Source organism: Microcaecilia unicolor, chromosome 10 (genome assembly GCF_901765095.1).
Source record: "Microcaecilia unicolor chromosome 10, aMicUni1.1, whole genome shotgun sequence".
NCBI lineage: Eukaryota > Metazoa > Chordata > Amphibia > Gymnophiona > Siphonopidae > Microcaecilia > Microcaecilia unicolor.
Window position 1 is genome coordinate 54,231,905 of NC_044040.1, and position 25,832 is coordinate 54,257,736.

General features: G+C 44.8%; 1 protein-coding gene across 1 annotated transcript in view; it reads left to right on the forward strand.

Annotated features, from left to right (window-relative positions):
- The window catches only part of ASZ1 (ankyrin repeat, SAM and basic leucine zipper domain containing 1), a 295,162-nt gene that overhangs the window by 26,268 nt on the left and 243,062 nt on the right, over positions 1-25,832 (forward strand). The window contains exons 2-3 of the mRNA XM_030217097.1: positions 5,690-5,786; positions 13,937-14,033. Of these exons, the coding sequence (XP_030072957.1) occupies positions 5,691-5,786; positions 13,937-14,033 (193 nt within the window). The 5' untranslated portion in view covers position 5,690. The remainder of the gene's footprint in view (positions 1-5,689; positions 5,787-13,936; positions 14,034-25,832) is intronic.

Sequence of the window (25,832 nt, forward strand, 5' to 3'; positions counted from 1 at the left end):
GTGGCGAAGGTGGAACTGGGGCGTGGTTATCTGCCGAACAGAGATGGGCGCATTTCACCGATAATGGGAAAAAAGTATGCGTTTTTAGCTAGAATTTAGGACACTTTTCCTGGACCCTGTTTTTTCACGAATAAGGCCCCAAAAAGTGCCCTAAATGACCAGATGACCACTGGAGGGAATCAGGGATGACCTCCCCTGACTCCCCCAGTGGTCACTAACCCCCTCCCAGCACAAAAAATGAAGTTTCTCAACTTTTATTTTCACCCTCAAATGTCATACCCAGCTCCCTGACAGCAGTATGCAGGTCACTGGAGGAGTTGTTAGGGGGTGCAGTGGACTTCAGGCAGGTGGACCCAGGCCCATCCCCCCTATCTGTTACAATTGTGCTGCTTAATGCTTATTAGTCGTCCAACCCCCCCAAACCCACTGTACCCACATGTAGGTGCCCCCCTTCACCCCTTAGGGCTATAGTAATGGTGTAGACTTGTGGGCAGTGGGTTTTGAGGGGGATTTGGGGGGCTCAACACACAAGGGAAGGGTGCTATGCACCTGGGAGCTCTTTTACCTTTTTGTTTGGTTTTGTAAAAGTGCCCCCTAGGGTACCCGGTTGATGTCCTGGCATGTGAGGGGGACCAGTGCACTACGAATCCTGGCCCCTCCCACGAACAAATGCCTTGGATTTATTCGTTTTTGAGCTGGGCGCTTTCATTTTCCATTATCGCTGAAAAACAAAAACGCCCAGCTCACACATTGTTGAATAAAACATGGGCGTCTATTTTTTCCCAAAATACGGTTCGGTCCGCCCCTTCACGGACCCGTTCTTGGAGATAAACGCCCATGGAGATAGGCGTTTTCGTTCAATTATGCCCCTCATTATTATATATAGTACTACAAAGGATGATAAACGTGGTGTTATAGCTTAATTTGTAAGTCTGCTGTGTTAACATGTATGTCCATTCTTTCAAAATTGTAGTCTGGATACAAAACTGACATTCCCCACAGGGCTTATGTGATCCTTTTCCGGTGGATTGAATGGCGTGAACCATGGTAGTGTGTACTAAATTGTCCCTTAAATTGCGTCCCCGGGTATATGCTATGCAAGGCAACTGCCAATCTTTATATAACAGTCGAGCCACCTGAGGAGCCAAGGTAGAAAATCCCAACAAACAGACCAATTCGTTCATTTGTTTTTTCGGTTTGTCCAACAGTAATAGGGATCGTTGGGCATACCAAGCATGCTTGTAAGCCTGCTGGATGCAGGGTATAGAATACCCATGCTCCTGAAGTCTGGCTGACAACTCTACAATGTTTGGTGAAACATTGTCAGGAGTTACATCACACCTTTGAACAATTACAATGTTTTGCAATTGACCCAATTGTGGAAAATGATAGGAGATATATCTCAGAGTTCACGTCAGAACAGAAGTGGATTTTTAAATTGAAAACTGTATCTCCACGGGGTCTAAATGGACCTATTAATGGGAAGCTTTCTTTTACAGAGTGGTCCCTTTAAATAAATATTGATGACTTGCAAATTGACGTCAGAGAGGAGGTGCATTCTTCAAGAGCGTTTTTAAGCCAGTTATTGCCATCTTTGATCTAAGCTGGAAGTTTATGCAGACCCTGTGCTATAGTGATTGCACAGTAGATATTCTTTGGCATTATTAGCTGAGCAGTTTTTGTAGCTACAGCGTGGTGAATTTTCATCCAAAGCTAAGTGACTTTGGAGCTCATTTTCAAAGCAGTCAGATTTACAACGTTCCATATGTTACTATGGAACTTTGTAAGTCTAACTGCTTTGAAAATATACCTCTTTCTTCCTGTGCACAGGTTTAGTTTTGTATTTTGAATTTTTGAACTATTCTAGCTAATATTGAACGCTGATAGTGAAGACACAGGTAAGGTGTTTTTGTTTTAACAGTAGCAGCCGTTCTTTTTGTAACAGCAATTTTTTCTCCTGTGAAGGAGTTGTTTTTTGCTGTTGCTTTTTTGGGGGCTCCATTAAAAAGCAGTGATTATAGCCACTTATGAATGGTCATCTATGTAGACCTTCAGTGGCAGTTGAGAGTTCATTTATTAAAATTTGTTTGTTATTCTGGCCTCTTCCTTCACTGTTCAGAACAAAATAATAATGTTTGATATTTAATCCTCTCTAAGGCAATTCTCCAAAACCCGCCTTAAGCTCACTGAGGAATATTCATCAGGGTTGTCCATAAATCAAAGCAAGCACTGCTTAACTCAATTTTAGCTGAACACCAAACATCTTCCAAGGACATGCAGCATAGGCTCTCAGAAGATCAGAAAATTCATGGCTACAGGTTAAGAGCAGAAAACGTGGATTACGAACAAAATTAAAAGCTCTTTTCAGTTAAGGTTACTGTACATCCTCTTTTAAGAGGACATGTCCTTCTTTTGGACTTCTTCCGATATGTCCTCCAGGTTTTTTTTTTAATTTTTAGGAAAATGTCCTCTTTTTCTTTAAATGCCTATGGCCAACATACCTACCCATATAGGGCCCAACTCTATATATAGTGCCTAAAATTAATGCGCGGTAGGCAATTATGCCTAAGCGTATTCTAAATACCGCTCATAAAATACACTTAGGCGTAGTTCATGCGACTAAATCTACGTGCGTTCATTTACACCAACAAAAGGCTGGTGTAAATACCTGCATGTAGATTTACACGCAATGGTTGAATCTGTAAATAAATTTTTTTGTGAAGACTAGTGATTGAAGAAGAGTACTCTAAGATTGAAAGGTGGTTCCTGCATAATGAGTACTCTCTATGGTTTCTGAAGTCTTTTTTTCTCCACGTTTCATGAATACTAGTGACTGTACACCTCCAATACTGGGTTAACAAAGTAGAATTTTGCTGCAAATGGAGATTGTATTCTACTATTCCTTTTTGTTGATCCGTGATTTTAATTACCCCCATATAGACTGGGTTAATGTAACATCAGGGCATGCTAGGGAGGTAAACTTCCTCGATGAAATACAGGACAGCTTTATGGAGCAGCTGGTACAGGAGCCGACGAGAGAAGGAAAAATTCTAGACTTAGTCATTTGTGGAGTGCATGATCTGGTACGGGAGGTAAGCGGTCTGGGGGCCGTTTGACAACAGTGATCATAACATCATCGCCTTTGAAATTTGCTGTCAAAAAGGTAAGCATAGAAAGTCAAATATGTTAGCGTTTAACTTTAAAAAAGGAAGCAATGATAAAATGAGAAGAACGGTAAAAAAAAAAAAAATTAGGAGCGACTAAGAGGGTAAGAAACCTACAACAGGCGTGGATGCTGTTCAGAAACACCGTCCTGAAGGCCCAGGCCAAACATATTCCACGTATCAGAAAAGGAGGATGGAAAACCAAACGACAGCCGGCGTGGCTAAAAAGTGAGGTAAAGGAGGCTATTGGAGCTAAAAAGGAATCCTTCAGAAAATGGATGATGGAACCGAATGAGGAAAATAAGAAGCGGCATAAGGAATGCCAAGTCAGATGCAAAACGGAGGTTGTGTCTTACTGTGGATTAAAAACTGGTTGAAAGATAGGAAACAGAGAGTAGGATTAAAAGGTCAATATTCGAAATGGAGAAGGGATCGGTGCTGGGACCTCTGCTTTTTAACATATTCATAAATGATCTAGAGATGGGGGTAACTGGTGAGGTAATCAAATTTGCCGATGACACAAAGTTATTCAAAGTAGTCAAATCGTGGGAAGATTGTGAAAAACTACAAGAGGACCTTACGAGACTGGGAGACTGGAGGAGTAGCCTAGTGGTTAGGGTGGTGGACTTTGGTCCTGGGGAACTGAGGAACTGAGTTTGATTCCCACTTTAGGCACAGGCAGCTCCTTGTGACTCTGGGCAAGTCACTTAACCCTCCATTGCCCCATGTAAGCTGCATTGAGCCTGCCATGAGTGGGAAAGTGCGGGGTACAAATGTAACAAAAATAAATAAATGGCAGATGATGTTTAATGTGAACAAGTGCAAAGTGATGCATGTGGGAAAGAGAAACCCAAACTATAACTACGTCATGCAAGGTTCAGCGTTGGGAGTCACGGACCAAGAAAGGGATCTAGGTGTCATCGTTGATGATAAGTTGAAAACTTTTGCTCAATGTGCTGTTGCGGCTAGGAAAGCAAATAGAACGTTGGGTATCATTAGGAAAGGGATTGAAAACAAAAATAAGAATATTATTCTGTCATTGTATCGCTCCATGGTGCGACCGCACCTCAAGTATTGTGTTCAATTCTAGTTGCCGCACCTCAAAAAAGACATAGTGGAATTGGAAAAGGTGCAGAGAAGAGCAACAAAGATGATACAGGGGATGGGACGACTTCTCTATCAGGATAGGCTGAAGAGGCTGGGGCTCTTCAGCTTGGAGAAAAGGCGGCTGAGGGGAGATATGATAGAGGTCTATAAGATGAGTGGAATGGAATGGGTCGATGTGGAGCGTCTGTTTACGCTTTCCAAAAATACTAGGACAAGGGGGCATGTGATGAAGCTGCAGTGTGGTAAACTTAAAATGAATCGGAGGAAATGTTTCTTCACTCAATGCGTAGTTAAACTCTGGAATTCGCTGCCGGAAAAGGTGGTTAAGGCGGTTAACTTAGCGGACTTCAAAAAAGGGTTGGACGGCTTCCTGGAGGAAAAAGCCATAGAATGTTATTGAATGGACAAGGGAATAATACAGTATTTCTAGGATGGGCGGGACAAATTGCTTGTTCTTTTGGCCGCTGTCAGTGACAGGGTGCTGGGCTCGATGGACCCTTGAGCATGGTGATGCTTATGTACTTATGCCTCCAGCCGCCAACTCTGGGACTTCCTGAGCATGCCTGAGGAGTCCCGGCATTGATGGTTGGAGGCACCCTGCTGACGTCTGGGACTGGGTTACTGCAGCAGTGTATTGAGGTGGGGAGCAGTTTGGCAACAAATTTCTTTTGCTGGTAGGGCTTTGCCATCTCTGCCAGTCATTTAACAGGTGCAGTGGAGGTTTGAAGGGGGCCTAAGCCGAAAGTGGGAGCTCCCATGGCTACACCACTACCGTGTGCTTAGTCTAGGAATAGTGTGTGCGCCCTTCAAGCCTACAAAATGGACGGTGGAAAGTGCACGTGTGGTAAGTTTTTTAATGGCAACATTTGCATATCCCATTAATACAAGAAATGGAAAAAAGGCATTTTTATGGCTGTGGTACAAATGGCATTAGTGTGTGGAAAAACCCACACAAGGTTATGCTTAGGTCACCTTTTAATGCTGCTTAGTAAAAGAACCCTTTGGTTAATATTTACCAATATGAAAAAAAAATGCTATATAATTCACCTGTACTTGTGAAAAAGAATTTATGGAGACAATGCAGTTTATTAAAAACCAAAGTATACATCACAGTCAACTTACTCCTGTTTATCCAGTATTCCTTACAGCCCACTGAGATGGAGCTTATCAGAAGCCCCTATGAAGTTTCCACAGTACCATTCCCTGAAAGCTGACAGGTAAACCATTCCATAAAGCAGCCACTGCCACATTTTCCGTGCATATGCCCCTAGGCCGTCAACGGAAGTGACGCGACGTAACTGTGCGCGTGTGTATGAGAAGCGGGAACACAACCGAGGAAGAGTCGAAGACGGAACGGGAACGGAATTGTATTACGTGTGTTGAGCTTAGGAGCGCGTAAAAGGTTTTTTTTTTTTTAGGATGGCTGACCGTAGCTTCGTGTTGGCGGGAGGTGGTGAGAGCAGCGATAGCGAAGACAGCTGGGATGTTGGGTTCCTCAGTGAAGAATCTTTTCAGGTACCTGTGGAGCTGAATGACCCAACAGGGAAACTTTGAACCTAGACCGTGTCTTTTGCAACTGTACATTGTAGATGTGTGGCGTACACAGGAGGGTTTAAGGATTGAAGAGCTTATACCTTGGGGGAGTTCGGGAGTGTCAAAATAAAGTAACCCAATATGTATCGAATGCTGTCTGACGTTAGATTGGGAGCCCACTAGGGACAGAGAAAGCATCTACATATATTTGTAAATTGTGTTGGTTGTACTCATAGGAAGTGTATCAAATCCATAACCCTTTACCTGTACAATTTAGCCTTCTGAGCCATGGTTTATGTACAAGCAGTCATATAATGTATCAGGCCGCTTATAGCCCTTTATAAGGCCAATGCCCAGGATTAATAAAGAAAATGGAGGCCGTGCGGGAGCAACAGAGCTAAGCGGCCATACCAGAGGGTGAAATCACTTCCTTGTTCTGATTTATTTATCTGTTTGTTTTGTCGCTTAAGAGGATTTTCAGTGAATTTAGCACTTTCGGTGGTGGTTGTGCTTCTCTCCTTTTCTACAGTGCACTTTTATATGATTTACTGATTTCTTTCTTGCAGGGGACTCTCTTAATCTGTTGTCCAGACTTCGACAGATAAGCTTTATTCTGGTTTTGCAAATGTGTACTGTTCTCTTTGCGTGTGCCTCTAGGTTTACAGCTTACTGCTTTTTTTTTTTTTTTTTTAATTCTTTGTAGCTCACTTCTTAAGACTTTTCCCGACAGAACCCTCCAAATGGGTTTGCTATTTGCTTTGACTCAAGCAGCAGAGCAGTCTTTGCCTTCAGTATCTAACAGTGGCTCCTTCCTCTGCATAATTTCCTGTCCCTTGAGCTTGCTAATTGATTAGGGAAAAAAGTGGTCCCTGAGTTTGCAAAGTCAATTAGTTTTCCTTTACTCTTTATGCTAATGGCTTTTTGTGTACTGTTAATTTTAAGGGTTCTTTATTTACTTTTCCACACTGTTGGTTTCACTTCAGTATGGTTTATGAACTTTTTTTTTCACGGAGAGAGTGGTGGATACTTGGAATGCCCTCCCGCGGGAGGTGGTGGAGATGAAAACGGTAACGGAATTCAAAACATGTGTGGGATAAACATAAAGGAATCCTGTTCAGAAGGAATGGATCCTCAGAAGCTTAGCCGAGATTGGGTGGCAGAGCCGGTGTTGGGAGGCGGGGCTAGTGCTGGGCAGACTTCTACGGTCTGTGCCCTGAAAATGGCAGATACAAATCAAGGTAAGGTATACACAAAAAGTACCACATATGAGTTTATTTTGTTGGGCAGACTGGATGGACCGTGCAGGTCTTTTTCTGCCATCATCTACTATGTTACTATGTATCCAGCTTATAATCGAAAGTAATCGCTGGCTATTTCCCGACACAAATCGGGATATGGCTGACGATTTCGCAAAAGCGGCGAAAAGCGTATAATCGAAAGCTACATTTGTGATAGCTTCGCCGCTTTCCCTTCGCCTCGCCGGCGAAAGTTCAAAGGGGCGTGTTGGCGGCGAAGTGAAGGTGGGACATGGGCATGGCTACCAGATGGCCGGCTTTCGCGGATAATGGAAAATAAAACCCGGCGATAAGCAGTATTTCGCCGGGTTTAATTGGCCCTTTTATTTTCAAGACCAAGCCTCAAAAAGGTGCCCCAACTGACCAGATGACCACCGGAGGGAATGGGGGATGACCTCCCCTTACTCCCCCAGTGGTCGCCAACCCCCTCCCACACTAAAATTATTAAAATACAAACCTTTTTTGCCAGCCTGTATGCCAGCCTCAAATGTCATACCCAGCACCCTGACAGCAGTATGCAGGTCCCTGGAACAGTTGTTGTTGGTTGCAGTGGACTGCAGAAAGGCAGAGCCAGGCCCATCCCCCCCCCCCCCACCTGTTCCACTTGTGGTGGGTAATGTTGAGCCCTCCCAACCCCCCCAAAACCCACTGTACCCACATGTAGGTGCCCCCCTTCAGCCCTTAGGGCTAGGGTAATGGTGCACACTTGTGGGCAGTGGGTTTTGGGGGGGATTTGGGGGACTCAGCACACAAGGGAAGGGTGCTATGCACCTGGAAGCTAATTTGATTGTTTATAAAAATGTTTGAAGTGCCCCCTACGGTGCCCGGTTGGTGTCCTGGCATGTGAGGGGGACCATTGCACTACAAATGCTGGCTCCCACGGCCAAATGCCTTGGATTTCGCCGGGTTTGAGATCGCCGGCAGTTTTTTCCATTATCGCGGAAAAACAAAACTGGCGATCTCAAACCCGGCGAAATCCAAGGCATTTCGCCGGCCCACACCGTATTATTGAAAAAAAAGATGGCCGGCCATCTTTTTTGAAAATACGGTTCCGGCCAGCTGTTGCGCCGCCGCCAAAATAGCTCGCAGGCGACATTTGATTATTCCCCTTTATGTTGCTCTTGAGAGCGGCTACTTTAGTGAGTACTTCGTAAACAGTTGTTGTAATTCATTATGGGTGAAGCTAAGTAAATTTCGGCCGTAGATTGCACAATTAGCTGCCGGAGACTTTGGGATGCATAGCTGACTATTGCTCGTCTGTTCACGCTTTCCAAAAATACTAGGACTAGGGGGCATGCGATGAAACTACAGTGTAGTAAATTTAAAACAAATCGGAGAAAGTTTTTCTTCACCCAACGTGTAATTAAACTCTGGAATTCGTTGCCGGAGAAAGTGGTGAAGGCGGTTAGCTTAGCAGAGTTTAAAAAGGGGTTGGACGGTTTCCTAAAGGACAAGTCCATAAACCGCTACTAAATGGACTTGGGAAAAATCCACAATTCCAGGAATAACATGTATAGAATGTTTATACGTTTGGGAAGCTTGCCAGGTGCCCTTGGCCTGGATTGGCCGCTGTCGTGGACAGGATGCTGGGCTCGATGGACCCTTGGTCTTTTCCCAGTATGGCATTACTTATGTATTTATGTAAATCTTTTTGGGGCGTTACTGGTTCTTGAGCAGGCACAGCAGCACGCTCCGCGGGGGGGGGGGGGGGGGGGGGGGGGAGGGGGGGGGTGAAAGGAAACCGGAGTAACCGAGAAATAGAAGGTCGTGTGATGGAGAAGGGATGAGTTCTTTGCAATATTTAGAACAACTTTTTTTTTTTTCTCCTTTTATAGGAGCTTGCGAGGTAGCGGGAAACAGCATTGTAAGACTCAGACTTTTGGACATGGGAGTGTAAGCACCCACGCAGTTTTTTTTTTCACAATTTAGTTAACAGATTTATTTGTTTACATTTTTAGCCCATGCATAATAGAAGCCAGGTGTCCATAGTAAGGCAGCTGATATAAAATTTAAGAAGGGGTTTTTTTTTTTTGTTTGTTTCCACTAGAGACAAAGTTTTTTTCCCCTTCTCTTATTACAAAATAATAATACTGAACATTATATTTCATTACTGCAAGTTTTATCTAGTTGTGGTAATCGTTTTGAGCAGTATATTTTATAGAATTAGATCTCCAAGGAACACAGAACTTATGTTTGTTGTTTTAGCCAGAATTTTAGTTTCATATGTTCACTGGCCTTTAGGATTAGAGAAGTCTTTTACTGTTTGCTCATTTTTGTTGCAGTAGCACTGTTGTATTGTCAGTTTTTACAGGAATGCAATATCCTTCTTTAAATTGTAGCATCGGATGATGTCGGTGACCCAGGGATAAGTTCTGATGTTTTACATATAGCATTTTATTGGCTGATCTATTGTAAGAATAGTTATCAACACAGAATGCTTCTTACTGCTCATGTATAGAAGAAAAACAACTTGGTGGCTAAAAAAAATTTTGAATCACCATCCCGCTGATAATAACAAATGGGGAAAAAGCCTCAAGGTGCTGCAGGATCCAACTCTGATCTCACTAGCAACACGTACTTCCGTTGACCAATTACTGGTCTTAAGGGGATTCGTACCTCATCATAAGCAAAAAAAACCCCATGTTTTTAAACAATAATTCAACATAACGTATAATGCTTCCTAATCATAAAGAATAATGTCCCTTCGTTACAAGATGGTCTTAAATACTTCTTGTGTGGTGTTCTTCTCTTGATGATTGCCTCATTCCACTCTTCCTCGGCCGACGGCCAGCGTTTTGCTGGAAAAAGCTGCGTCAGGGTCCTCTCAGGAAGATGGGTGCTTCAACTCAGCCATTTAGAGGATTCTACCTATTGTAAGAATAGTCATACTGGGTCAGACTAACTGTCCATCGTGCCCAGTATCCTAACAGTGGGCAAGCCAGGTCACAACAGTACCTGGCAGAACCCCAAAATAGTAGCAAGATTCAATGCTACCAGTCCCAGAGTAAGCAGTGGCTTCCTAATGCCAGTCTCAGCAGCACTATATGGACTTTTCCTCTGTGAACTTGTCCAAGCCTTTTTTTTAAAACCCAGATATGCTAACCATTGTTAAAACATCCTCTGGCAATGAGTTCTAGTGCTTAACTATTCATTGACTGAAAAAATATTTTCTCCTATTTGTTATAAAAGTATTTCCATGTTAACTTCATTGAGTATCCCCTAGTCTTTGTACTTTTTGAAAAAGTACAAAATTGACTCACTGCTACTTGTTCTACACCTCTCAGGATTTTGTAGACCTCAATCATATCTCCCCCCTCAGTTGCCCCTTTTCCAGGCTGAAGAGCCCTAACCTTTTTTGCCTTTCCTCATTTGAGAGGAGTTCCATTCCCTTTATCATTTTGGTTGCTCTTCTTTGAACTTTTTCTAATTCCGCTATTTTGAGAATACGTCTACCAGAATTGAACGCCATACTCAAGGTGAGATTTCATTTATTTGCTTTTATATCTCGCATTATCCAAACGAATTTGGTTTAATGTGGCTTACAATAAAGATAAAGTAGTGTAGAATCTTTTAGATTACAATAATAGTGCTATCAAACTCAGTAAACAGTAAATGCATAGATCATTGGAATATATGCATATCCCTAAAGCTTTCAGACAAAGTAAACATTTACAATATAGATCATAAGAAATTGATGTATATTTTTAAAAAGGTAGGATGGGGGGGGGGGGGGGGTCACGTGATGCGCTTGAGCTAGAAGGCAGCATTTCCTTCTGGCTCCGCGATCCTCTCTGCTATAAAGAATCTTTGAGCAAAATTACCCCTGCTTGCTGTTGCTTTTGAGAACGGACTGAGAACCCCAAAACATATGGACAGATATATACAAAAAACGGGGGTCAAAATGGCTTCTAAAAGCGCCAAAAAAGAGAATGTTAAAACGCGTTTGGGAGCAGCAAAGGACAACAAGATGGCGGAGGAGGCGGAAGAAAACCTGACGCCCTCGGACGACCTGGTTGAAAAGCTCACAAAAGCAGTGAGTGCTGCTTTAGGCACGAGGCTAGATGGACTCCAAGCTAGCGTGCAGGGGCTTACCCAGGCAGTGACAGAATTCAACGCTCTGGTGTCGGAGCTTGAAGTGAGAGTCAGTGCCATGGAGGATGGGCTGCAGGGAGCACTTGAAGAGCTTGCGACTCTTAAAAAAGAAATGGAGGGCTGCAAAATTAAAATGGACAATCTTGAGAATCGGTCAAGAAGGAATAATCTCAGGATTGTGGGTTTGCCGGAATCATCGCAGGACCGTGAGCTGAGACAAGTTCTGAAAAAGTGGTTCGCGGAATTACTAGCTGCAGAACCGGATATGGGAGAGATTCGCATAGAGAGAGCACACTGCGTGGGGCGCTGGGTGGAGGGAGCGACCAGGCCCCGTGTAGTGGTGGTGAAATTTTGAATTTTGTGCAAAAGGAGACCCTTTTGAGGAAATATAGATCCATGAAAACCCTCCTGTTCCAGAATGCTAAAAATCATGATGTTCCAAGATTACTCCATGGCCATGGCAAACCTGAGGAGGAGGATTTCGAATGTATGCAGGCAGCTGGCAGAAAAACAAATCTGTTTTACTTTGCAGTTTCTGGCGAGGCTCAGAGTGGTTAAAGAGGGTCAAGCCCATGTATTTGAGAGCAGTGAGGCCGCCAGGAAGCAGATACAACAGTGGTTCCCGAACTGATTCAACAATGTGTATGGGACACAAGTTACCACGATAGAGTGTGGCAAGGAGCACTGGCTTACAGCTGAGTTATGCATGTTATATGTTAATGTTTGAGGGGGGGTGTAAGGAATGTGGCTATTAGAGGCCATGATTGTGTGAGGAATACATGAAAGGATTGAGGGATGGTAGATGTTATGGGGGTATAATGGGATATGGTATTAGCAGAAGGGGATGGGAGGCAGAGAGAGGGGGGGGGGGGGTTCATCATGGGAATGACCTTTATACACCAAAAGGGGAACTTTGGAGGAAGAGGGGTAGCGGGGAGGGGGGAAGGAGGAGCGGGAAAGACAAGATGGGGGGACTGAGACCACTGACGGAACACTGGTGGGGGGGGGAATGACAGATTGTGTTTTTGGCTGTCTGAGTATGGCAGTGTGGTTGAGTTTGGTGAGCCACCATGGGGGAGGCTGGGACCCCTGGTGGACAGCAATAGTACGGAGGCTGATGAATGATTATCTACACCTGCATGTTATGTGGGAGAATGGCTAAAGGTATCAACTGTGTGTCATGGAACGTGTCAGGGATTAACTCTCCGATTAAGAGAGCCAAAATCTTGCAATATTTGGGTACTCATAAGGGAGATATAGTCTCTAACTGCAATAGTTGCAGATCTAGACCCCCTTTTCTGAAAGGTTGTCAGTCCATGAGCGCGCAGCATTTACCAAAGTGTCATTTTTGGGGTCTAATAAAATCCAAACACATTTATAAGAATGGCTAAAAAATTCAAATCCTGTACAGTTTGTGATGCTAATTCCGTTGAAATACATTTTAACATTATGGATGCAAAATCCAGTCAAACAAGTTGACTCAAAGTGTATCAAAATTGGTTGTGACTCATCGGAACATATTTGGACCAATATTCAGACCGCAACAACTTCCATGCAAACAAAGATACAGACTTGACCTTTTGAACAAGCATTATGCTTGTGCTGGACATAATACTGCCAGATTTGCAACTAACCAGCATCTATAACCGCCCTGCAGGATCTCTTCAAAGTTGGCACTGTCAGCGCAAATGGTAAAATATACCAAGTTCAAAGCCAATTATTAAAAAAGAGTCTGCCTGAATCAGCTTGTGAACAGTATCATCTGAAAGAGAAAATTGTGCTCTACAACACTATGTTTTTGTTTTGCAATGCCACCATTAAGTAGCTTGCTAAAAAACACTAGCTTTCTATGGTGGTTTAGACTTTGTTTTGGCAATGATACAGCAGTTGAGTCTGTATTTTAACACACAAAAATTTGCAAGTAGAGGTTCTGATTTTATTTTGACTACATTATTGTAAACATGGTTCCATAGTGTCTAAGAGAGAGATCTCTACACTCTACTACTACTACTTATCATTTCTATAGCACTACTAGATGTACGCAGCGCTGTACACTGGACATAAAGAGGCAGTCCCTGCTCGATAGAGCTTACAGTCTAATTAGGACAGACAAACGACAAATAAGAGCTAAGGGAATTACTAAGGTGGGAATGATAAAACATGGGTGCTGAGCAAGTAAGGGTTAGGAGTTAAAAGCTAGGTCAGACTATAGCATCAAGATTAATAGGTGGTTTGTTTTACTTGGACCACGCTATCCCAGTTTTAGTTCCTGCATTGGTTGCCAGTTAGGGCAAGGTATGACTTCAAAGTGCTGATGCTGATATTAAGGCCCTTCTATGTGCTTCAGGATTCTTTGATGACCACTGTACAGATGTTTAGTAATTCTTCCTGGAAATGGGCTACATCTACAAATGACAATAGACTGGTGTCGTCGCTATAGAGAAGAAGTCCAGTGTTATCATTACTGCTAGTGAATAGAATGATGTCTGTAGATTGCTCTTTATGTAATCATAATCTTAAGGGATGAAAACTAGGGCTGTACTGGTATTTTTGTAACTGTGTGACAAGGTATTCTTAAAACATACTGAAAGTTAATTTATTGAGAAATACTGTTAACACAAAAGTGCTGTGGGGAAACACTGTGACCACTGATTTGTTTCAGTGAGAATAACTATGATAAAAAATTAAAAAGCAAAAACATGGGATTGTATTGCTGTATTTGCCATTTTCTTTTTACACTTACAGTTGAAGAATTCATTGCCGATAGAAGATAAAGAAGAAACATTGAAGAAAGCTCTAACAATGGGCAATGTCACATTGGTGGAGGAACTTTTAAATGCAGGTAAAAATTCTTAGTAAACCAGTTGGTTTTGCTGGATTGACCAGTTGTAAAAATTGGAAAATTTTCCTGTATTCATAGAAATCTTCCAATTTTATGTATGTAACTTTCTGTAATCATGTGATAAGGGTTCATGCCTTTGCTCAAGCTTTAGTATGGATTAACCCAGTTTAGCACTTAGTAAATAACGCACATTAATGCCCTGTGTGTCACATTTTATGCAGTGAGACCTACTTAACGATAATGTGCACTACCCTGGTAGCACATTTCAGTAAAACTACCCTTTAGGGAGCTGTTTACTAGTGGTTAGTGTGTGCTGCTTGATGCAGGGCTCATGTTCTGGCTTATGGGCCCTGTGCTAACCATTAACAAATGAGCCTCTTGGTGATTTATTCTTACATAATAAAAAAATAAGGGATTAAAATGTACGTGTATGAAAAGCAGAGAAGAATGTGTCCTTTGAACAGTGTGTGTGTGTATTCTCTCTTTAGCAAATACTGAAAACAGAAGTATCTACGCTTTTGTTCCACATATTAAATTACATAAGAACATAAGCGTTGGAGAGGAAGTGACGTCACCGCTGGGAAATGGCAGCTTGATTCCTTAGCTCTGCTGGAGCAGGAGCAGAAATCATTGGAAAACCCGACAATTTTGATTGAAAACCCTCACTGTTAGCATTTGATTCTTTCAGAGAGATGGCAGTATGGAAAAAATTGGACAAATTTTAAATTTACATCTGAGAAACGAGTTAGTAGCTTGAGCGCTTTACAGAAGGCGGCGGTACTCCGTTTTAAGATGGCGGAGGTGGAATCGGACTCAGACCCGGACCATACGGAGCACATGGAGAGCGATGCACAACTTACCAAACAAGATGTAGTGCGATGGTTTAAAGAACTAAAAGTGAAAATGACTGTGGTCAGGAAAGATAATACAAGCTGCGGTTTCGGAATTGTGTGTTGAGGGTCGTGAGATTGGGACCTGCCTCAGGCAGATGGAGGAGCGGATGGATGGCTTAACAGATAATTTGCAAACGCTGCAAGCAGAGCTGAAAGTGGAACGTAAGGACAGATCAGAGCTACAGCTGGCACTGGAGGATTTGGAGAATAGATCCAGGTGCTGTAATTTACGCTTTAAGGGGGTGCCCGAGGAGGCCTCCTATAAGGACTGCATGCAGGTGATTCAAGAGATCAGTATCCATCATTTTAGATAGGGCCCACAGACGTTTTGGGCCCCAGAGAGACTCCTTGCCTAGAGACATTATTGCGTGCTTCCACAACTACAGTGTGAAGGAGCAGGTGTGGAGAAAGGTGAGAATTTTAGGCGAAGTTGAGTGGAATAACTGCAAATTTAAGGTTTTCCAAGATCTAGCCAAGGCCACTCTACAGCGTCGGAGAGATCTGCGGGATGTCACTACTTTATTTGCAGAAAGCTGGTCTGCAATACAGGTGTGGTACCCTTTTGGATTACAATTTTCTGTTGAAACCCAGACACGCAGAGCCCAAACTACAGCAGAGGCTTGGAGTTCCCTTTTGGAGATGGGCTGCTCAGATCTTCCTATATCTGTAACCTCGAACCGAGCCCCAAGTTTGCCTACTAATTCGAAATCAATGTGGCATAAGGTCCGCAGATGTGGGGGATGCAGGCTTGCGGTCAGAGATGAACGCTGCCACCTGATCTGACTAGAGTTCTGGATTGCTTTATTCTACAGTTATTTTTTATAGTATCATGCCACTTCGTTGTTGAGACAGAGATGACACGAATTCATGAAGGGGGAAGTTTCATGTCATATCAAACGGGCAGAGAATGAGCGGAATGAGAGATTGTGTGTGAGATTAATGCAGTGTGGGTATATTGCTGAGTACATGGGGGTCGGTGTGAATATTAGCTAACAGTTGGTGAGCCGTCCGCTGGCAATAGCGCACTTTCTCAGGGAGCTCACTGGCCGGTAGTAGATGTGGCCAGTGGACCCGGGGATAAGGGGATGGGGGGAAGGGAGGTGGGTTGGGCTTGCGGTGGGGTCATGGAATGTTAATGGTTTGAATGATCCAGGGAAAAGAAGTATTTTTAGATAGCTATGGCGTTTCAATTGGGACGTGGTTATGCTCTAGGAAACTCATGTGAGGAAGGAAGACACACTAATGCTTCGCCGTAGGGAGTACGGCGAGTGTTATTTTATTTTATTTTTTTATTTTTGTTACATTTGTACCCCACGCTTTCCCACTCATGGTAGGCTCAATGCGGCAGGCAATGGAGGGTTAAGTGACTTGCCCAGAGTCACAAGGAGCTGCCTGTGCCGGGAATCAAACTCAGTTTCTCCGTTCCCCAGGACCAAAGTCCACCACCCTAACCTCTAGGCCACTCCTCCACCTCAAAGTCAATGTGGCATTATATACATGCTGACCCCAGAGGGGGGAAAAAAACGGGAGGTTTGACGATTTATATAAGATTGTGGATACCTTTTACTAAAGAGGAACACTTTTTTGGATGACTCTGGGAGATGTTTGGCAGTCAAAGGCCGCTTGTATGATGAACCAGTTACCTTTGTCAATCTGTATGCACCTAATGTAGGGAAGGGGGAATTTTTTGAGTATTTTCCAGGGGCTCGTTCCCATTTTGTTTCGGGGAGGGTGATTATGGGTGGTGACTTTAATTTAGACATCTTTAGATCACTCCAGGGAGGGGGGGAGTACTGCTTTGGATCATAGAAATAAATTATTGCATTTGGTTAAAGATCTAGATCTACTTGATGTATGGAGACTTCAACATCCGGGTCAGCGCTTGCACTACTTTTATTCCCATGCACAACAGACTTGTACGAGAATAGATGCCTTCTAGTGCGGCCGAGCCTTGAGGGGTCAGGTGCAGGATATAGAGATTGGGAGCATACATGCTTCTGATCATGCTCCTGTTTGGGTTAACTTACTTGGCTTGCAGGGAGAGACACATCACACTTTTTGGAGGTTGAATGAGTCAGTGCTGGGGGATGTGAAGATCTGCCACAAAATTTGCGAGGTGATAAAAAATTTATATGGAACTTAATGATACAGGGGAAGTTTCTGATGATGTCCTGTGGGATGCTCTCATGGCAGTAGTTTGAGAGCACCTTATAAAGTGGGGAGCGAGGCGCAAGCGAGAGAGATATATTAAAGAGCTGGAGCTTCGCACGAAATTGGGCAGCTGGAATGTAAGCATTGGGGGGAGGGGGAGATGCCAAGATATTACTTCAACTGTTGGCCTCTCACCTAGAATTGCAAAAATTACAGGTAGATCAGATGGAATTTCATAGACTGGTAGTCCAACAGAGATTCTATGAATTTAGCAATAAGGCGGGAAGAATGCTGGCCCGACATCTTTAAAAAGCGCCAGATACAGCATACCTTTACCAAAATTGAGGGATGTTTTATACTATCAAGACAGGGAGATTAGAGAACAGTTTGTGCAGTTTTATACTAATCTGTATGCCAAAGGGAAGGCCTCATTGTTAATGATTCAAGATTATTTAATCAGGGATGGGCTGAAGGGCTTAGTTGAAGCTGATAGGGACGGACTGGAGGCCCCAATAACTGTTGATGAGATCTTGGGGGTGATTAGAGGCCTCAAGGGAGGAAAGGCTCCGGGGATGGATGGCTCCACCTCAAAGTTTTATAAGATTTACTCTACAGAACTAATTCCTCTTTTGCGGAGGGTGGGCAATTCTTGTTTTGTAGGTCACTCACTGCCCCCTAGTATGCATGAGGCGGGGATTTCTGTAATTTTAAAGCCTGGGAAGGACCCTACAGTGTGTGGTTCCTATCGACCGATTTCCCTGCTTAATACTGATGCAAAAATTATGGCCGACCGCTTGGGTAGGGTGCTTACACAGATCAATCTGGTTTTGTACCACGCCACCAGGTGGTTGACAATATCAGGCATACATTAGGGGTTCTTTGGGAAGCACAGGTGCAGGAGGTCCCATTTGTGTTGTTAACAACTGATGCTGAGAAGGCATTTTTTAGGGTTGAGTGGCCCTACTTGTGAGAGGTCTTGCGCTTTATGGGTTTTGGTCCCAAATTTATTGGCTGGCTGCAGAGTCTTTGAGGTCCCTGTAGCTCGTGTCAAAGTTAATGGGGCTATTCACCAACATTTCCCATTATGCGGGGTACTAGGCAGGGATGCCTGCTCTCTCCTCTGCTATTTGCAATATCTGTTGAACCCTTCGTTCAACGGGTTCGGTCCTTGTCTGGTATAAAAGGGATCCAGATTGGGGAAGTGGAGCATAAAATAGCTCTCTTTGAGGATGATATTTTGTTCTGTGTAAAGGCACCCCAGTTAACCTTGCCTATAATTGTGAGGGAACTCGGCAACTTTATGAAGTTGTCAGGATTCAAAGTTAATTATGATAAATCAGAATTTCTGGGTGTCACCCTTACTGATTGACAGGAGGAAGAGATATTACCATTTTTTGTCTTTCGCAGGGTGCGGACCAGTTTTCGTTACTTGGGTATTCAGATTCCTAAGGACTTGTCTAAACTCTATGCCCTGAATTATACCCCATTTCCTTGTCGTCAGCAGCAGATGAATCCATTAACTGATGGGTTGTATCTGCCTACCAGCAGGTGGAGATAAAGAACACTGAAAAACCACAGTGACCCTTGGATGGCAAGTCCCTTCTGCCTTCAGTTTTTCTCTGTCTCCCAGCAGGTGTGGACGTAGCTTGATCAGCTCCTGGATTTCTGCCTGGGGTGGCTCCTGTGCTTTGCCAGTAGAGCGGGGGTGTTGTGACCGGTGGTGCCCACTTCAAAGGCATATAGGTTCGCCCTATCCCTTCCTTACCCATTCCCCCTCCTCCCGGAGTCCCTCTGTTGCTGCCTGCCTCCAACTTTCCTCACAGCGTTAAAAAAAAAAAAGGGGCGCACTTATACAGCGTTGCTATTTCTGAGGCTTTCTCCAGAGATTCTGGTTCAGTGCAGCTTGACTGGAGCTCGTTGACTCAGTCTTCTGAGGTGAGAGTGGTGCCCAGCTCCTCCGGGGAGGTTCCCGTGGACAGCGTTCTGTGCGAGGTAAGTTCTGGTGCGAAGCCGCCATTTTATTTCTATATTTCCATCCAGTTGGGCGATGGCTGCTTGAAGGAGTTAAGCGCTGCTCCCGCTGTGGTAAACGCAGGTCAGCAGCGGGGCTTTGCGGTACGTGCTCCTTAGATGCTCGTGCTAGTACGAGCATGGTGAGTGGTGATTCTTCACGCTCGATGGAGCTGGCAGCGGGCGTCATTTTGGAAGCGCCGCATGACTCGACCCTCGCAGTTGCGGAGGAGTCTGAGGGCAGGGAGACGCCTTATTCGAGGCTCCTAGAGGAGCTCCAGCCTCCGCTTCTCCTAATTCGGGGACGTAGGGCCAGGGTGAGTTTTTCTCCCCGCAGTTTATGCTACTGATACATAAGGCCTTCATGTTAAAAAGAGCTCTGCCGCAGGTGTCTGACACTGCGTTGCATTCTGGATTCCCTCCAGGTTTTGATGGCCCAGGGACGGCTGCATATATTAATTCTTCCCCCGAGCGTTGGAAGGACGCTAGACGTAGACGGGTAAATTCCCCGCCTGAGAGTGGCGCATCTCTCCCCCCCCCGTGGTCAGGCTGTGGGAAGTCTGAGGAATCTGGCAGGCCCTCATGGACAGATGATCCAGATGAGGGTTCCTGTTTGCCACTGGACTTGGATGATCCCAATGCGGTTCGGATTTTCCACCACGACGAGCTGCCAGCTCTCATTGCTGACGCCTTGCAGGCCCTCTCGATTGATGATCCTGCCGAGGGCGATGCCTCCTCTGTAAGTCTTAGGATGGCGAGTACTTAGAAGCCTGCTCGGGCTTTTCCTGTGCATGACTCCATCCAGGAGCTTATATCAGCTCTATGGTCTGACCCCGATGGGCCTTTGAAAGTGGCCAGGACTTTGGGTCAGCTTTACTCTCTGTTTGAGGATCACTTGGCCCATTTTGGGATGCCTAAAGTGGATGTGTGGGTCACGGCTGTGACTAAAAAGACCACTCTCCCAGAAGAGGGAGGGGTCGCTTTGAAAGACATGCAGGACCGGCGGCTAGAATTCGCGATGAAGCGGTCCTTTGAAATATCGGGCCTTGCCTTAAGGGTGACTATTTGCAGTTCCTATGCAGCCCGGGCCTGTTTTTTTGGTTACAGCAGGTGGTGGATCAGCCCGCGATGGTGCGGGGTCCCTCTCTGAGGTTGCCCCGCAGATGGCGTCTGCCCTGTCATTTTTGGCTGATGCCCTTTATGATCTGGTCAGAGCTTCGGCTAAGCAGATTCCTGTGGCGGTTTCTGCCTGCCGCCTTCTTGCCCTGCGGCATTGGGTGGCTGACATGGCCTCTAAGCAAAGGCTGGTGAGGTTATTTGGAGAGGAATTGCAGAAGTTTGTTAAAGAACTAGGGGACTCTAAGTCCCAACGGTTACCTGAGGATAGGCCGAGGATAACTGCAGTTATTATGATGGCAAGATTGAAATGGATGAATGATATGTGATTTTAATGAAGCACGAGCACAATATACCCCAAGGGAAGTGAAATAATTATGTGAATATGTGTGTATATCGCATTGTGGGTTGGTTTATGTAAGATATGTGGGAGAAGTGAGATCAGGGTGTCAAGAATTAACATATGCCTCCTTTAGGTTCGAACAAATGTTGAATTGTATGTTTTATTATCCATGTATCAGATGGTAATATGGAATGCACCATAATTTATGGGCGGAGGTTTGAGCTCAAGTCTAACAGTATTTAATGTGAGTAGTTTATGACCTATACATATGTATTATAGATATACGCATACACCGGTGATTAAGATCTACTTGGGCTCAGCTGTATGTACATACACAAATATTAGGAGGTGGAACATCATATGTGCAGTGATGGTTCCATTGTGACACCACCACATATTCCTCTTGGGGATATAATGGGTGTAAACGGTATGGTCTGAGCACATTTAAAACAATTTAAAACACTTTATAGTATTTTTTTAAAGTGCATATATAAAAAAAGATAAATTATTTTGAACCCAAGTTTATTATAGTGAGATTGTGGTGGTACAGCCAGGAGAGTTTCTCATGTCTCTGGACCTAAAAGAAGCGTATTTGCACATTCCTATTTGGCCTCCGCATCAGCGGTTTCTCCGGTTTGCGGTGTTGGGCCAACATTTCCAGTTTCGGGCCTTTCCTTTCGGCTTAGCCACAGCTCCCCATACCTTTTCCAAGGTAATGGTGGTGGTAGCTGCCTTTCTCAGGTGAGAGGGTATCAGAGTTCACCCTTATCTCGACGACTGGCATATCAGCGGATTCGGCAGACGACAGCCGTCTTGCAACAGCCAGAGTGGATACAATCCTGCAGACTCTGGGCTGGGTGGTCAATATACCCAAAAGTCACCTGACCCCCCCTCTCAGTCTCTCGAGTATTTGGGGGTCCGGTTCGACACGGCCTCCGGGTTTGTCTTTCTCCCTGACCACAGGCGATGCAAGCTTCAGAAACAGAGTTCGTCTGCTCCTGCGGATGCCTCGTCCTCGAGCTTGGGACATTGTCCAGCTTCTGGGGTCGATGTCAGCCACCATGTAGGTGGTTCCCTGGGTGAGAGCTCATATGAGGCCACTGCAGATTGCTCTGCTCCAAGAATGGTCGTCGGTCTCCCAGGAATACCAACGCAGAATAGCGTGGCTCCCTGCGGCCCGGCACAGTATGGATTGGTGGCTCTCCAACAGGATGCTGCGACAGGGAATGCCGCTCGCGCTTCATTCTTGTTGCCTGGTGATAACAGATGTCAGCCTTTTGGGCTGGGGAGCTCATTGCCAGGGAAGCTATGCTAAGGGACAGTGGACACTTGTGGAAGCGGGGTGGTTCATCAATCGCTTGGAACTGAGAGTGATATTCCAGGCTCTTATCGCCTTCCACAAGACTCTGAAGGGGCTTGCTGTCCGAGTTCTGTCAGACAACATGACAGCGGTGGCCTACTTCTATCGTCAGGGCGGCACTCAGTGCAGGGCCCTGGCCGCGGAGGCCGCTCAGATTTTCCTCTGGGCCGAGCTCCACTTGCATCGGCTGTTGGCTCTTGAGAGGGCGCAATTGAGAGACAAGGGCTACTCTAACAAGGTCATCTCTACTCTCTTGCAGGCCCGCAAGTGGTCTACCTCCGCATCTTATGCTTGGATCTGGCGCAAGTTTGAGGTGTGGTATTTTTTTTTTGTTACATTTGTACACCGCGCTTTCCCACTCATGGCAGGCTCAATGCGGCTTACATATTGTATACAGGTACTTATTTGTACCTGGGGCAATGGAGGGTTAAGTGACTTGCCCAGAGTCACAAGGAGCTGCCTGTGCGATAACACCTACGTGGGCTCCAGTTTCGCCGGTACTGGACGTTTTGCAGGATGGTTTTACAAAAAGGTCGGGCTTATAATTCCCTGCGGGTTCAAGTGGCAGCATTGGCATGCTTTCGAGGGAAAGTCTCGGGCTTATCCCTTACTGCTCATCCGGACATTGTCCGATTTCTCAGAGTGGCGCTTCGGCTCCGTCCTCCCATGCGGTTGCCTTGTCCGGCCTGGAACCTGGGGCTGGTGTTGAAGGCTCTTTAGTGTTCGTATTTCGAGCCGCTTAAGTGAATTTCGGAGAAGGATGTGACTCTCAAGACCATGACATTGGCTAGACGCGTATCTGAGCTTCAGGCGCTGTCCTGTCGAGACCCTTTTCTACAATTCTCGGAGTCCGGAGTAACGATATGTACAGTGCCTTCCTTCCTGCCTAAGTGGTTTCAGCGTTTCACCTGAACCAGCCCATTTTTCTTCCTTTCTTTTCTAGGGAAGACTTTCCGGATTCCTTTGGGCAGTTGCATCTTTTGGAATTCCGTAGGGCTCTGTTGCATCGTCTACAGATGTCAAATGACTTCAGGACTTCTGATCACCTTTTGGTATTGTTGACAGGTCCTCGACGCTGGTGTCCGGCGTCTAAGGCCTCTATAGCCTGTTGGTTCAGGGAAGTAATTTTTTTCTGCGTATCTGCTTTCAGGACGGTCTCCGCCTGAAGCGTTTAAGGTGCATTCCACGAGGGCGATGTCTTCCTCGTGGGCTCAAATGGGTGCACTTTCTCTTCAAGAGATCTGTTGTGTGGCTCCTTGGGTTTCTCAGCTCTCCTTTGTCCTGCATTACAGGCTGGATGTTGCAGCGAAGCAGGACGCGCATTTTGGAGCGCAAGTGCTTGCTCTTGGAGGGGCCTGTTCCCACCCTACGTAGGGAGTGCTTTTGTACATCCCATCAGTTAATGGATTCATCTGCTGCTGATGACAAGGAAGGGAAAATTCGGTTCTTACCTTGGTAATTTTCTTTTCTTTAGTCACAGCAGATAAATCCATGATCCCTCCCTGTCTGGCTTTATTTTTTTGTTCAGATCTTTCATGCAGATATTGTATCTCATCAGGAGAAGTTTGAAAACCAGTTTTCGGAATTTCTACATGCTGTTCTATTACAGGAGGTTGAGATCAATTATCCAATTATCCAAATATAGACTGGGTAAATGTAACATCGGGACACGCTACAGAGGTACAATTCCTTGATGAAATCAAAGACAGCTTTATGGAGCAGCTGGTGCAGGAGCCGACGAGAGAAGGAAAAATTCTAGACTTGGTCCTTAGTGGAGCGCATGATCTGGTGAGGGACGTTATGGTACTGGGGTCACTTGATAACAGTGATCATAATATGATCAGTTTTGATATCGACCTTGAAGTAACTGTACACAAAGTCAAATACGTTATCGTTTAACTTTAAAAAAGGAGACTATGATAAAATGAGAAGAACGGTAAAAAAAAAAAACTTGGGGCAACTGAGAGAGTGAAAACTGTACAACAGGCGTGGACGTTGTTCAAAAATACCAACCTGGAGGCCCAGGTCATACATATTCCGCGAATTAGAAAAGAAAGACGGAAGTCCAAAAGACAGCCAGCCTGGTTGAAAAGTGAGGTGAAGGAAGCTATTAGGGCTAAAAGAAACGCCTTCAGAAAATGGAAGAAGGAACTGTCTGAAAATAACAAGAAGCAGCATAAGGAATGTCAAAGCAACTGCAAGGTGCAGATAAAGAAGACCAAGAGGGATTACGAAGAAAAGATAGCATTAGAGGCAAAAAAACATAGTAAAAATTTTTTTCGGTATATTAAAAGCAGGAAGCCGGCAAAAGAATCGGTTGGGCCGGTGGATGACCGAGGGGTAAAAGGGGCGATCAAGGAAGACAAAGACGTAGCGGAGAGATTGAGTAAATTCTTTGCTTCGGTCTTCACCAAGGAAGATTTGGGTGGGATACCGGTGTCGGAAATGGTATTTCAAGCGGACGAGTCGCAGAAACTTACTGACTTCACGGTAAACCTGGAGGACATAATGGGGCAGTTCAGCAAACTGAAGAGTAGCAAATCTCCTGGACCGGATGGTATTCATCCTAGAGTACTGATAGAACTGAAAATTGGAGGGTCATGGGATAGGAGGAAATGTCCTATTGTGGATTAAAAACTGGTTGAAGGATAGGAAACAGAGAGTGGGGTTAAATGGGCAGTATTCACAATGGAGAAGGGTAGTTAGTGGGGTTCCTCAGGGGTCTGTGCTAGGACCGCTGCTTTTAATATATTTATAAATGATTTAGAGATGGGAGTAACTAGCGAGGTAATTAAATTTGCTGATGACACAAAGTTATTCAAAGTTGTTAAATCGCGACAGGATTGTGAAAAATTACAAGAGGACCTTACGAGACTGGGAGACTGGGCGGCTAAATGGCAGATGACGTTTAATGTGAGCAAGTGCAAGGTGATGCATGTTGGAAAAAAGAACCCGAATTATAGCTACGTCATGCAAGGTTCCACATTAGGAGTTACGGACCAAGAAAGGGATCTGGGTGTCGTCGTCGATAATACACTGAAACCTTCTGCTCAGTGTGCTGCTGCGGCTAGGAAAGCGAATAGAATGTTGGGTATTATTAGGAAAGGTATGGAAAACAGGTGTGAGGATGTTATAATGCCGTTGTATCGCTCCATGGTGCGACCGCACCTTGAGTATTGTGTTCAATTCTGGTCGCCGCATCTCAAGAAAGATATAGTGGAACTGGAAAAGGTGCAGCGAAGGGCGACTAAAATGATAGCGGGGATTGGACAACTTCCCTATGAAGAAAGATTAAGGAGGCTAGGGCTATTCAGCTTGGAGAAGAGACGGCTGAGGGGGAGATATGATAGAGGGATATAAAATAATGAGTGGAGTGGAACAGGTGGATATGAAGCGTCTGTTCACGCTTTCCAAAAATACTAGGACTAGGGGGCATGCGATGAAACTACAGTGTAGTAAATTTAAAACAAATCGGAGAAAACCTTTCTTCACCCAACGTGTAATTAAACTCTGGAATTCGTTGCCGGAGAAAGTGGTGAAGGCGGTTAGCTTAGCAGAGTTTAAAAAGGGGTTGGACGGTTTCCTAAAGGACAAGTCCATAAACCGCTACTAAATGGACTTGGGAAAAATCCACAATTCCAGGAAGAACATGTATAGAATGTTTGTACGTTTGGGAAGCTTGCCAGGCGCCTTGGCCTGGATTGGCCGCTGTCGTGGACAGGATGCTGGGCTCGATGGACCCTTGGTCTTTTCCTAGTATGGCATTACTTATGTACTTATCGTCGCTCCTTTGTGTGGTTATTGCTCTGGTTCTGGGGCGTTTGTTCGCTGTGAGGAAAATTTATGTTATTCTACCTTTATGATTCACTCTGCTTTGGAAATTTCAAATACTGAAGGCAGAAGGGGCTTGCCGTCCAAGGGTCACT